Below are 11769 nucleotides of genomic sequence, written 5' to 3'. Positions count from 1 at the left end.
TTTTCCTTGATAGCGGACCTTAATTTTAACATTTAAATGACAAGATAATCTAAACTATAAAACAGACACCTCTTCCCACTGAGGCTGGAGTTTATGTGATCTCCTAGTCGTTGTTTGTCATCTCAGAATGCCTCAAAATGTGGCTTTAATTTAACACGAGGCTCATTTGAATGAGGCGACGTCACCATAGTATGTGTGTTATTCCCGGGGTACTATGATACAACCACGCACTATAGTTGTTGTTTTGTGTGTGTGTGGATTACAGGAGGTCTATGCGTGGTCGGCGCGCGCGTGACACATGCAGCAGACTGTGTACGAACGTGAAGTACGACTGTTTTCGCCTTCAGGGCGTCGCTTGGTTCTGGAGATGCACTGCGTCACGGACGAGCCCTGCAAATCAGTGGAGTCCAGAATCACGATGCGGCTTCAGTTCACCTCCTCCGCTCACGCAAACATCATCCACGCATGCACTCACGCGTCTCGAGTCCACGCACATTATCTGGTACAGTAGCAGACAGTTCATTCAGCTTTTTCTGCAGCTGCTATATCATCCAAAGGGAAACAAAGAGGGGGGGGGAAACGGAGCAATTTGCAGCCGCAGGCGAAGAGACGAGCCATTGATATTCAGTTATTAGCGCATGAAATCATAAAGGACATTCGGGACAAAGACAGAACATGTCCATAACACTTGCAAACTGACAGGCCTGGCATGACACATCCTCTAGGTGTCGTAGGAGGGGTTTATATCAACAGGAAGCATGTCCTAATATGGCTCGAGCAGGACGAGAGCCCCCTCGGTTAGCGTGTTGATGCTCGACACGTCGGCAGCATTTCCCGCAGGACTCATCAAACCGGGAAAGCCACGTACATGCACACACACACACACATACACCCACACACACACACACACATTCATTATAAAACATATCCTTATGTCTGGATCGTTTGTTCAAAAAATGTAGGCGTTATAGATCACAAGCGTAAATCTAATTATATAATTTTAATAAACCATAAATGATCTTTTTATGACCCCGTTTATAATCTCCAGTCAGAATAATAGAATAGAATACTTTAATAGTTTTTTCTAATCGCTATAAAACGGGAGTGGGTGGGTGTGAAGTGTCTTTTTCCCAGACATCAGACCCCCCCTCCCCGCCGTGAGTCATCGTGATGCGTGTTCAGCACCGTGTTCAGCACCGTGGACAGCACCCACCCCCCCCCCCCCCGAGGTCGGTCCCCACATGCAGCCTGACGCCACAGAGTTACAACAACAGGACCATTTCCGTCTCATTCATTCTCACTGAGAACGTGCGCGTACACGTGCGCGCGGTGGGGATATTATATACCAGAAATGAGAACAAGAGCGAACCGCAGTGGGAGGGGCGCCAGATATGCCGCATTTTTGTGAATGAAATTACTACACGCATATCCTCCCCCTTTACGCTTCCCGCATCCCCATTGCCGGCACCTCATTGGTCGAGCGCTTCAGTCGCTGACGTCACGTAAGGCTCTCTTGTGGATCCGCTCGCGCGCAAGAACCTCCATTCTTCCTCCCATAAGCGCCCCGAAGAGAGTGAAGAAGAGGAGATCCAAGCAACGATATAGGAGGGGGGGAAGGTCTGGCGCTATACCTGGGCGAAGATAGGAGAAGGGAGAGGTGTCACACACACGGGGAGAACCGGGACCGAACACCGCCGCGGACAGCCGGACACCGTCACGCACCTCCATCAGGTGGAGCGGAGGACGCACATCTTGTTTTTTTTTTTCTTCTTTCTTCTGCAAAGTAATCGCGGAATCCATTCAATAAGGTGAGATGCGCGCTCCATCAATTGCGTGCGTGCGATGCGTATACGTGCTCATGCATGCGCGCATGTGTTTAGGTGCATGGTGCAGTGGCCCTGCGTTTGTGTTATACACCGCACGGGGGGGGGGGGGGTTGCGGGAAATATCCCGCACGTCTAGACGAGACAAAGGGGGACGATCAAATGGCGAATCTGAATTTATAACATCAGTAGAGCAGTCGCGACGTGTTATTTCCACGAGGCAGGACAAACAGACGAGCCACGCATTCCAGCCTGAGATAGTTCTTCGTGGCCTGATTACTCAGCGTGGCATTTCTCATTAGAGGTTCGGAACAGGACAAGGACAACCTGTTCCAGGTACACGGCGTGTTCCAGGGGATAACCGCAAAACGGCTCCGTTACTGTTATCCAATCAATAGTCGCGTTTTATGTATAACAATCTATAAATGTAGTTGTTGCAGTAGATCTTTATGTGATTAATACAAAATGAAATAACATTACAGGCTACAAGTTCACTCGGTAGAACAGCAGCAGTCAGTTTTTAATTCAGCCGAATCGCAATTCAACTCACGTGTCATTAAATTATCTGTCCTCCCACACAGTGAAAAACTATAAAAAAGATTCACTCAAAAATGTGATACTTATTTTTGTGGCAGTGTGTCAAATAGTTCATGAAAGGAGATAAATAATTATTTATACTGGAGTATAAATAATTGTTAACAGGACTGGATCCTTACTTTATTATAATAATAACTGGATCCTGACTTTATTATAATAAAGTCAGGATCCAGTCCTGTTTCCAAAGCAAAAGCCAAATTCAGAAGGGCCTTTCCTTCACACATCCCCAACCTCCACCAGAATCCAAGCAGTTTCCATGTGATCCAAACCAACCATTGAACGCCAGAGGAAACGTGCTTTGTGACAATTTCATGTAATTCACTCAGTCGAATGTAATTCTCGTATACGGGCCGGTTGCTTCGATTAGAAGAGTGTCAACATTAAATCCTCCTCTTCCTCTTCCTCTTCCATCACGCAGCCGTGACCCACAGCTCACCGTAATGGACGGAGACTAACGAGCCATTAGCGCTGACGTTAACGTGTGTGTGTCCCCCCCCCCCACTCTTAGGTTGTGTTGGACGTGACTGCTGCGTGACCATGGCCCTGAACGCCTCTGAGCTGGGCTGGGAGGAGTCCTCAGGTGCAGACGCCTTCTTCCCTCTCGGCCAGTTGGAAAGCTCCCCTCCGTATGAAGACCCGCCCCTCACGGCGTGGGGCATCGCCCTTTGTGTTTCAGGAACTCTTATTGCCACTGAAAATGCAATCGTGGTCACGACCATTTTGGCCACCCCTTCTCTCCGGGCGCCTGTTTTTCTGCTGCTGGCTAGCCTCGGATTGGCTGATCTCCTAGCGGGTGTTACCTTGGTCCTGCACTTCCTCTTCCTGTTCTGCATGGAGCCGAGCGATTGGTCGGAATTGGTGACCTCGGGACTTCTGGTGACATCCCTTACCGCCTCTCTATGTAGCCTGATGGGCGTCGCTTTGGATCGATACATGTCTTTAAGCCACGCCCTCACCTATGGTTCAAGCCAATCACGTCGCAGAGCCGCTGTCCTCCTCCTGGCCGTCTGGTTGGGTGCCTGTGTGATCGGGGCGTCGCCTGCAATGGGATGGCACTGTCTGGGTGACCCAAACTCCTGTTCTGTAGCACGACCTTTGACCCGGACTTACCTATCGCTGCTGTGCGGTGGCTTCCTGATGGTTGTCGTGGTAACTCTGCAGTTGTATGCGAGCATCTGCCGCGTGGCAAGGCGGCACGCTCACGCCATCGCCACTCAGAGGCACTCCCTCCCAGCCAACCAATCATATGCAAGCAAAACCGGCAGTGGGAGGGGCTTCTCTCGCTTGATGCTGGTGCTTGGTGTGTTTGTGGGCTGCTGGATGCCTTTCTCCCTCTGGGGGCTGCTGGGAGACGCCTCCAGCCCCCCCCTGTACACCTACGCCACCTTGGTGCCGGCGGCTGGGAGCTCGCTGCTGAACCCGATCCTCTACAGTCTCAGAAACAAAGACATACGCAAGGTGCTGTTCCAGGCCTGCTGCCCCCACAGACACGCACAAAACGCACACGCACACGCGCACGCACACTATCCCGTCGACGTGTAGACTGCCCAGAACTCACCAGACTCAAATACTTCAAGATATATGCCAAACATATCGCTGCGGTGTGCCAAGATGCACGCCTCGCTGCATCGACTGTCATCAGAATCCAGAGCATTAGGTCTGGAACACACACACAGACACACACACACACACACACACACACACACACGCACACACACAGCAGAAGTCCAGGAGATGAAGTCCTCCTGTGAAACAGAATGTCCTGAACTGTCCCGGCAGGCGGGGCCATCCCGGAGCCGAACACTAAACGTACTGTTTTGTATGTACTTTGTGCCTCCATCCTGTCCGTCGGAGATCCTCTGGATCAACAGACTGGTACAATCGCAGGGGTGCACAAGAGTGTGACCCCCCCCCCCCCCCCCACACACACACACACACACACACACACACTCACTCACAAGTAGTTCATTTAACAACCTGTCGGCACTTTGAGACGAGAGGGGAGGAGACAGGTTTCAACTGTAAGCCTATCGCAGCGTCATTACATACGATCCAAAGCCCTATTTTATTTACTTGAATACCTGAAGACGAAATGTTCTCTAGATATTTGAGATTCTATTTTGCACATCTCGTAAGGCACTTTGGAAGGTACTGAGCGTATGTTCCTGCTGCACAGCCTTTTTGAAATGAATTATTTTATACTGATGAATAATAAATGCTTTTTTTTTCTACTCGATATCAGCTCTTCTTTCTGCCGCTCAAGCTTTGTGCATCTGTATTCATCTCTCTCTCTCTCCCTCTCTCTCTCTGAGACGCCACCGCCGCCGCCTCTCCTGAATCATTCGCTGCCTTAGGAGATTTCAGCTCTCTTATCATTTCTGCATCCTTTAAAACCTTCAAAGCAGACTCGGTATGAGGATGTAGCCGTTATGCAAGAGGTTTTTCCTCTCCTCCTACTTCTTTTCAGAAGTTCACACTCCTTACACAGTCAGCACCGGGCTCCGCCTCCGGCCCTGACACGACACATGATTCATGGATAAAGAGAGGTATTATGCAGAGGAATGACATTTTATTTTTAGTTACTTATTTAACACATCACAGCACTCACACCATTCACTTTCACATTAAAAGAATACAACAAGCACCGCAATGTGTTCCATCTTTATTGAAATAGTTAGTCTTATGGGAAATGAAGAAAGGAGAAGCAAGATTTTTGACTAAGCATAATTTATAATTGTGCTTTAATGCAAAAAAAAAAAACAAAAAAAAAAAGAACAGAAGGCACTTGAAAATGTTAAAACAGTTAAAGGCAGCTGTATGTATTTCTGGAAGAAGCTGCAGATAATGAGAATAAACCTGCCCTCCACATTAGAGAGTTGCTAAATGAACAGAAAATGTACATACCGATTCACAATCGTCGTTTTGGTTCTGTCATAGTAGATCCTTCTCTAACAAACATGGATTCTGGCAGCTGGTTCGACCCTCTGCCTCCACTTAAAGCTTCCTGTTGGTCACTCTGACCCCAGCGTGGCAAAGAGGAGCGGAAACAGGGTAATCCTTGGAAACGGGCTTGTGCGTTGCATCTGTGGTTAATTACGTGCAATCTATCATTTCGAATGACGTTAAAATAGATATTTTTTTAAATCGATGTGCTGGAAGATAAACGCTTTTCTCTTAGAGGACACGAAAACGCTAATAAAATCCCAGTCAAGCCGCAGGTTTGGCTGAATTTGCCCGATTCATCCCGTCATCGGTCCTGCTGACCGATTACTGCCCGTGATTACGTTGTGACATCGATGCTGGAGAGATCGATCACGCAGCTCTGATGTAGCTGCAATCATTGTGCCCGAGGATAAACACCAGATGATCTCATCCGACAGGCCTGAGCCAGCACTTCCTCTATCGCACCGGGTAACTCGTTCATGCATTTGTTATCGAGCTACAGCCAGATCTCAGCCGCAAGAACGTTTCTCCCATGATAACCACAGCGAGGAATGTGAACAAACATCACAGGAATTTGAATCAATCTCTCTCTCCAGTCGGAAACACAATACATCATTGATCCCAAAAGGAGCACTTTGGTCCATGAGGAGGATTAATGCGGAGGCTGAGGGGGACTTGTGGAGAATCAGTCGTGTCACCCGAGAGACTTTTGGGTTTTCGTCTCTTTGCTTTACTTACTCATTAAATTAAAATAAATGCTAAATATTAGTAAAAAAAGATTTTTTTGATTACTTTGTTTTATATGATACAAATACGCAAATAAACACAGCGGTACACATTTATATACACACACACACTGTGTGGAATGTTTGTGTGTGCTTCCTCTATTCCCCTCACATTAACATATCAAAGCAGATAAGACTTTTAGCAGATTAATCTAGAGACAGAGATAAAGACAGTCGTCCTCGATCTGTCACGATACACACCTTACATCATGACTAAACAAAGAACACCTTCGTTCTCAATCTTGACCTTCGCCGACCAGAAAAATACAGGAAGAACATAGATAAGTGGGTGGAAGAATGCGACTGATAATCGTTACTTGTGCATACAAATTAAATCCGATAGATACCGAAGGACCCGAGGTCCTGCCTCACTGCCGCTGAAGAACGCGATGGAAATACACTAACGTTGTTTTCAGCTGAGAAAAAAAACTCAGAGGTGGGGGTGAGGGTGGGGGAAAAAAAAAAAAGATCAATCGGACCAGTCGTCATCGTCGAACTCCGAGGAGTCGTCCTCGCTGTCGCTGCACTCCACGGCGATGCGCCGGGACAAGATGGCCGCCACGTCGTCGCCTGAATGGTCCCTCTTCTCCTGCTCGCGCTGCGCCTCCACCTTACGCAGGTGCGTGCCTGGAACAGAGTCGTGTTAAATTCAGACAAAACAAGCACAAAGGCCTGAGAATGTCTCCATGACTGATCAGATTAGTTTTAGGGCGTTCTCTTGTTTCTTTATAGTCGACGCCATTCTCGTTACCTTGTCGGATGGCCTGCAGCAGGTCACTGCGGGGATCGCTAACGGGCTCCGGCGGAGGTTTGGGAGCAGAGCTGGGTGCCGCACCGCCAGCGGGAGGAGGAGGGAGAACAGACTTCCCAGATGCAGGTGGAGGGCCAGGAGGAGGGGGAGGCGGCGGGGGAGGAGGGGGGCCGCCACCGGCAGGCATTGGCGGGGGAGGAGGAGGAGAAGCATTGGACATCATGGGTGGAGGAGGGGGAACAGGAGGAGAGGAATAGGAAGGAAAGGGGGAAAGTGGAGGAGGAGAAGGTGGGTTGTCAAAGCCAGTGGGAGGTGGCGGAGCACCGAAGCCAGAGGGTGGTGGAGGGGGAGGAGGCGCGGGGGGAGGAGAAAGGCTGGGGCGAGAACTGGGTGGGGAAGAGGCCATCGGAGGAGCAGGAGGTGGGTGACTTGGGCTCAACATGCTAACGCGCTTGGGGGAAGCGGCTCCATACTGCCCGTCATTGTACCTGAAAGTCAGAGATCAGGGTAAACTTAACGCGACAGTTGTTGTTTATGTTTCTGTTCGAGCCTCCTCTTCAGAGGGTGCATCCAGAATTCCAGTAGATGTGCAGCTGTATGTTCTGCACAGCGTTGGCAGTGTGTGTGTGTGTGTGTGTGTGCGTGTGAACGTGCACTATATGCAACGCGCTACTTACGTCATGTCTGGGGGCGGAGGTGGGAGGAAGTCATCGTGGCCAGGCGGAGACAGCGGGGAGCCGGGCTCGAACGCGTAGGAGCCGGTGCTCTGCTCAAGGGTTTCGGAAGTGAAACCTTCTCCAGATCCGATGCTGCCATTCAGACCTTCACAAGAGTTCCTTCAAACAAATCAGAACAAAAAAAGACACACGTGAGCTCCGTCCAAACATCTGCAGCTCTGGCTGTTCTGGTTCTTTTCCCAAAGACAAATCCCTCACAGAGAATAAAAACAGATATGGGTCCGTTTATTAAAAACCATACGACAGGATCTGCCATAATCTTAATCTCGGGAAAGTAAAATACATTTATAAATCATTATCCTTGTTATGGTCATTACTCTGCTCACATATTTAGTACTTTCTGTTTTCATGCTTATGTGTCACATCCAAAAACGTACAAACAATTCTCGGGCCTGGTGTGACTCGCATGTTTACGCTAGCGCCACATCCCGAGGACATTTTCAGAGAGGACAAACCACGCTGTGCTCCTGCTGGGCCGATAAGACGAGGGTTAACGCCATTCATCACGACGGCCTCCATTCAGCACGCCTCTGTCGTCCCACGTTAACTCCAGAGAAATGCTGACACGATTCTGACATTTGTTTCTTCCCCCAAAAAGGGACGACTCAACTTACATCATATCATTCCTCGGAACCACAAACTCCTCCCCCATCTTGCGGCGTTCCCATTCATCCTTCCTGGTCTTGATCTTTCGCGGATTGAGGGTGCGCTGGTTCAGATGGTCCTTCTTCTCCTTCTGCTCAGAAAACAAACGGAGTCGGGCAGGATTGGACACAGATGCTCGGAGTTTGATGGGACTCGTCTATCGTTGTGTCTCTCACTCTGTGCTTGCGTCTCTCCTTCATGATGTCCTTGGTGTCCTGCAGCATCTTCTCCTTCCACAGGTCAAAGAAGTAAGAGGGATCGGTGTAAAACTTCAGGGCTTCCCTTCCATCGTCCCTGGAGGAAATCAGTTTCCGATCATTCGTTATTAAATCTGGGCATCCATTGCATTTGCAAAACACGACTACAAGTTTCCTCAAAAACTTTTATCACTGCTGCTTTTACTGAATAACAATTATACCGACAAGCAGACGCCTTTACTAGAACAGGCCACTTTATTTGAACCTACAGCAGGTCTGAATTGAGTCATGAAGCGAGTCTGCTTTTGCAGGACCCTACCGGTATTGGTTGAGGTGGTTGAGTGGCGGCGGCGGGTTACACGTGGCGTAGGTGTCCTGTATAGGCATCGGCAGAGACGGCCGAGTGAACAGCTGCTGATCCTGGGTCAGACTGCTACGGAAGGCCTTGCGGGTAGTGATGGCCTGAAGAGAGACTGAGAGAAGCAGACAGGTTTTTACAGGGTTAAACAATTCTTTGTTTGGTTTAGGGTAGCCTGGAAACCATCCTCTGATTTAAAGTGACCATTCCGGAGCAGAAAACATTTAGGAATAAAAGGCCATGAACAGTCATCGTGAAAGAGTTGTTAAAGAAACATATTGGGTTATTTCTCGCTGGAAACGAAGCTGCTACTCTGATGCTAACAAAAATAGCATAAAACTCACCCTCTTCTTCTTTGGGGTCCAGCTGAGTGACTTTAACTTGTAGACGATCCACCCGTTCTCCCAGCGTATTCACTCGGGTGGAAAAATCCCTCGCCTGGACAAACAGCTCCCGAAACACATCCTCTGCATACTGGCCTGCACACGCGCGCACGCACACGCACACACGCACACGCACACACACACACGCACACGCACGATTAAAACTTACATCATAAAGTGTGGCGTATAAAATGTGGGAAACACACGTTTGCCGCACGTCGTTAAACCATCAGCTCATATTTGAATGGCGTTTCATGGCACCGGACCACAAACAGGAAGCACTCACTGAGGCTGCCGAGCTGGCGGATGATGTTGGCTAGGCTGAAATTGGTGACGCATTCCAGCTCACTGCGGATGTTGGAAGGGATGGCTTCACGACAGATATGCCGTGGCTCGATATTTCTTGTAACCAGAGGCATGATGGGGGGGGGGGGGGGGGGGGGGTGTAGGGATTAGGGATTAGGGAGGCCCAACCCTGAAGTGGAAGATTTTGGAAGGTGATTCAGTTCAGTCAGTGACAAATAGAAAAAAAGACCAACAAAACTCCATCTTGTGATAGTAAAGAGTTCAAACAGTCTACTAACGAACAATAAACAGTTATTCTGATAACTGATGGATCATTTTGGGTCATTTGTTTAACAAAATTAGCCCATTAAAGTCTCATACCAGCTCCTTAAATAATCTTCTTTGGGTTCTGGGAAAGAAAGAAAGGTAAAAATATGACCTTGACCATTGGAAATAAAGGATAAACCTTTTTCTTACTTCCATGTTTTAAAAAAAGTCACATGCTCATGTGATACCCACAGAGCGAGCTAAAGCGGAAGCAAAACTAAAGGTTAACTCCAGTCAACAGACTAAATGATGAGAAACCGGAGAAGTTGAAACGAGGAGAGAAATCCATGGAGGAATAATGTTAGTTTCTGTAATCATACATCGAATCCACGCCAGTGTGTGCCAAAATAAATCCTCCACACAAAGAAGTGAGTCAGAAAATGTCCTCTCCCATAGTAACCAGTGATTTGAACTTGATCACACAGCTGCCAGACTTGGTTGCCTAATTACACGTTTTTTTTTCCTTTCACAGAAAGGTGAGCTCATGGTACAAGTGTTTACCGGGTGGATTCCAGCGGTCTGCACTTTCCCTTGTGCTGACAGTAACGTTCAAATCGAATCGACTTCGGTCCTGTTTGCTTTTGTTTTTTTGGGTCAAATTCCTCCTTGAAAGCCAAACTTGTTACAGCTGTTTCAGCTCTGCTCGACGTGTTTCGACAGTTCAGTCAAGCTGACGTAAAGGATACGTTACTGATGAGTTTAATATTTTCACAAAAGCTTAACTTCTTAATCGATAAAAAAAATAATAAAATAGAACAAATTCGGGCGTCTAGATTAGCAAAAATTAGCTAGAATCCAACTCGGGATCTCGGCCTTCTCAGAGCAGGAAGTAATTTGTAGGCGCCTCTTATCTCAGAACAGCCATCAAAAGTATGTTTACCTCCGTCATTTTACCAAAAACAATTTAGCTAAACGTGCTTTACTTACCGTCAAAGGTGAAAACCGTAGATTCTCCCGACAGCCAGGTTGTTGTCCTGTTTAAAAACGTCCAGAAGAAATGTTCACCGACAGTCTACGCACGGGCCAGGCAGATCGCACAAGCCCCGAGATTCTCAACTTTTGATTGGTCAAACAACATCGTTTCTGAAAGCTCATTGGCTACCGCCCCTGTCGCTTGTTTTTTTTTTTTTTTTTTTTGCTGAAGGCAGGAAGTGGACATTTCAGCGTAAATAGCGCAACTCCACCCTGACTGGTTCTAAAAATCATTCCGCAGTTTGCGTAACACAGGGCGGGGGCAGATTTACGTTCCGACGTGCGTACCAGCGAGTCGGAACGCGCCCTAAGAATGACTGGCGTTGGCCCCGATGAATATGAGCTCATCGTGGAAGAAGAGAACGTCCTTAGCCCAAAAGCCAGTCTGTGCAAACTGGGAGCACACAGGATAAATAATATATCAGGTATATGAACCTTACATTTGCAATGTTATTAAATAATTTTATTTCACAGTACAGATATTTTTACATTCCTGCAAGAGTAAACCTTGAAAGGAAAGACAAGTACTGCTATTAGACTAAGTTTTTGATTGGAAATACTATATTAAAAAAAAAATTAAGATCAGGTTGGGGATGCATAAAAGATAGTTATTGGCATATGAATATTACATTACAAGACAAGATGAGCAAATATATACTTAAAATGATGTGCACAACATAAAACAAATTAGTGGTAAATATTATACAACATACATACATGTGCATTAATGGGAAAAAAAAGGATATATGGATGGAAGCAAATTGCTCCACAGGGGATAAGGAGGACTAAGTGTGAGTGATAAGAGCGGTAATGTCTATTTTTTTAAGTACACAGTGCAAAAATGCATCAGAATAATGCCCAAATCTCATATTTCACAGTAGGGATTATTAATCTGAGTGCAATGTAAGATTATCTTTGGTGTAAAGGATGACCAGACACAAAATAGTTTCAAGGCCTCCAGAGGTG

At 47.4% G+C, this 11769-nt stretch overlaps 2 protein-coding genes across 2 annotated transcripts; one reads left to right on the top strand and one right to left on the bottom strand.

Moving 5' to 3' along the window:
- Window positions 1–2957: 2957 nt before the first annotated feature.
- LOC137903513 (G-protein coupled receptor 3-like) lies at window positions 2958–3962 on the top strand. Its single transcript, XM_068747663.1, has one exon. It carries the CDS (start codon window positions 2958–2960, stop codon window positions 3960–3962), a length of 1005 nt encoding a protein of 334 aa, XP_068603764.1.
- Window positions 3963–5069: 1107 nt separating this feature from the next.
- wasf2 (WASP family member 2) lies at window positions 5070–9638 on the bottom strand. Its single transcript, XM_068747065.1, has 8 exons — window positions 9506–9638; window positions 9181–9315; window positions 8798–8951; window positions 8458–8575; window positions 8251–8372; window positions 7577–7735; window positions 6900–7387; window positions 5070–6775 (listed from the first exon to the last, which is right to left on the bottom strand). The coding sequence occupies exons 1-8, from the start codon at window positions 9636–9638 to the stop codon at window positions 6618–6620; spliced, it is 1467 nt and encodes a 488-aa protein (XP_068603166.1). The 3' UTR covers window positions 5070–6617.
- Between the last annotated feature and the right edge of the window lie 2131 nt (window positions 9639–11769).

This window comes from Brachionichthys hirsutus, chromosome 13, assembly GCF_040956055.1.
Source record: "Brachionichthys hirsutus isolate HB-005 chromosome 13, CSIRO-AGI_Bhir_v1, whole genome shotgun sequence".
Taxonomy (NCBI): domain Eukaryota; kingdom Metazoa; phylum Chordata; class Actinopteri; order Lophiiformes; family Brachionichthyidae; genus Brachionichthys; species Brachionichthys hirsutus.
Note: the sequence above shows the minus strand (reverse complement) of the source record. Positions and strands in the feature narration are given on the sequence as shown.

Coding starts and splice junctions, on each gene's coding strand:
- LOC137903513 (XM_068747663.1), top strand. CDS start 2,958: ATGGCCCTGAACGCCTCTGAGCTGGGCTGGGAGGAGTCCTCAGGTGCA.
- wasf2 (XM_068747065.1), bottom strand. CDS start 9,638: ATGCCTCTGGTTACAAGAAATATCGAGCCACGGCATATCTGTCGTGAA. Junction 8,373..8,457: donor AGGAGAGACGCAAGCACAGA/GTGAGAGACACA, acceptor TTTTCTGAGCAG/AAGGAGAAGAAGGACCATCT. Junction 6,776..6,899: donor GCTGCAGGCCATCCGACAAG/GTAACGAGAATG, acceptor ACTCTGTTCCAG/GCACGCACCTGCGTAAGGTG.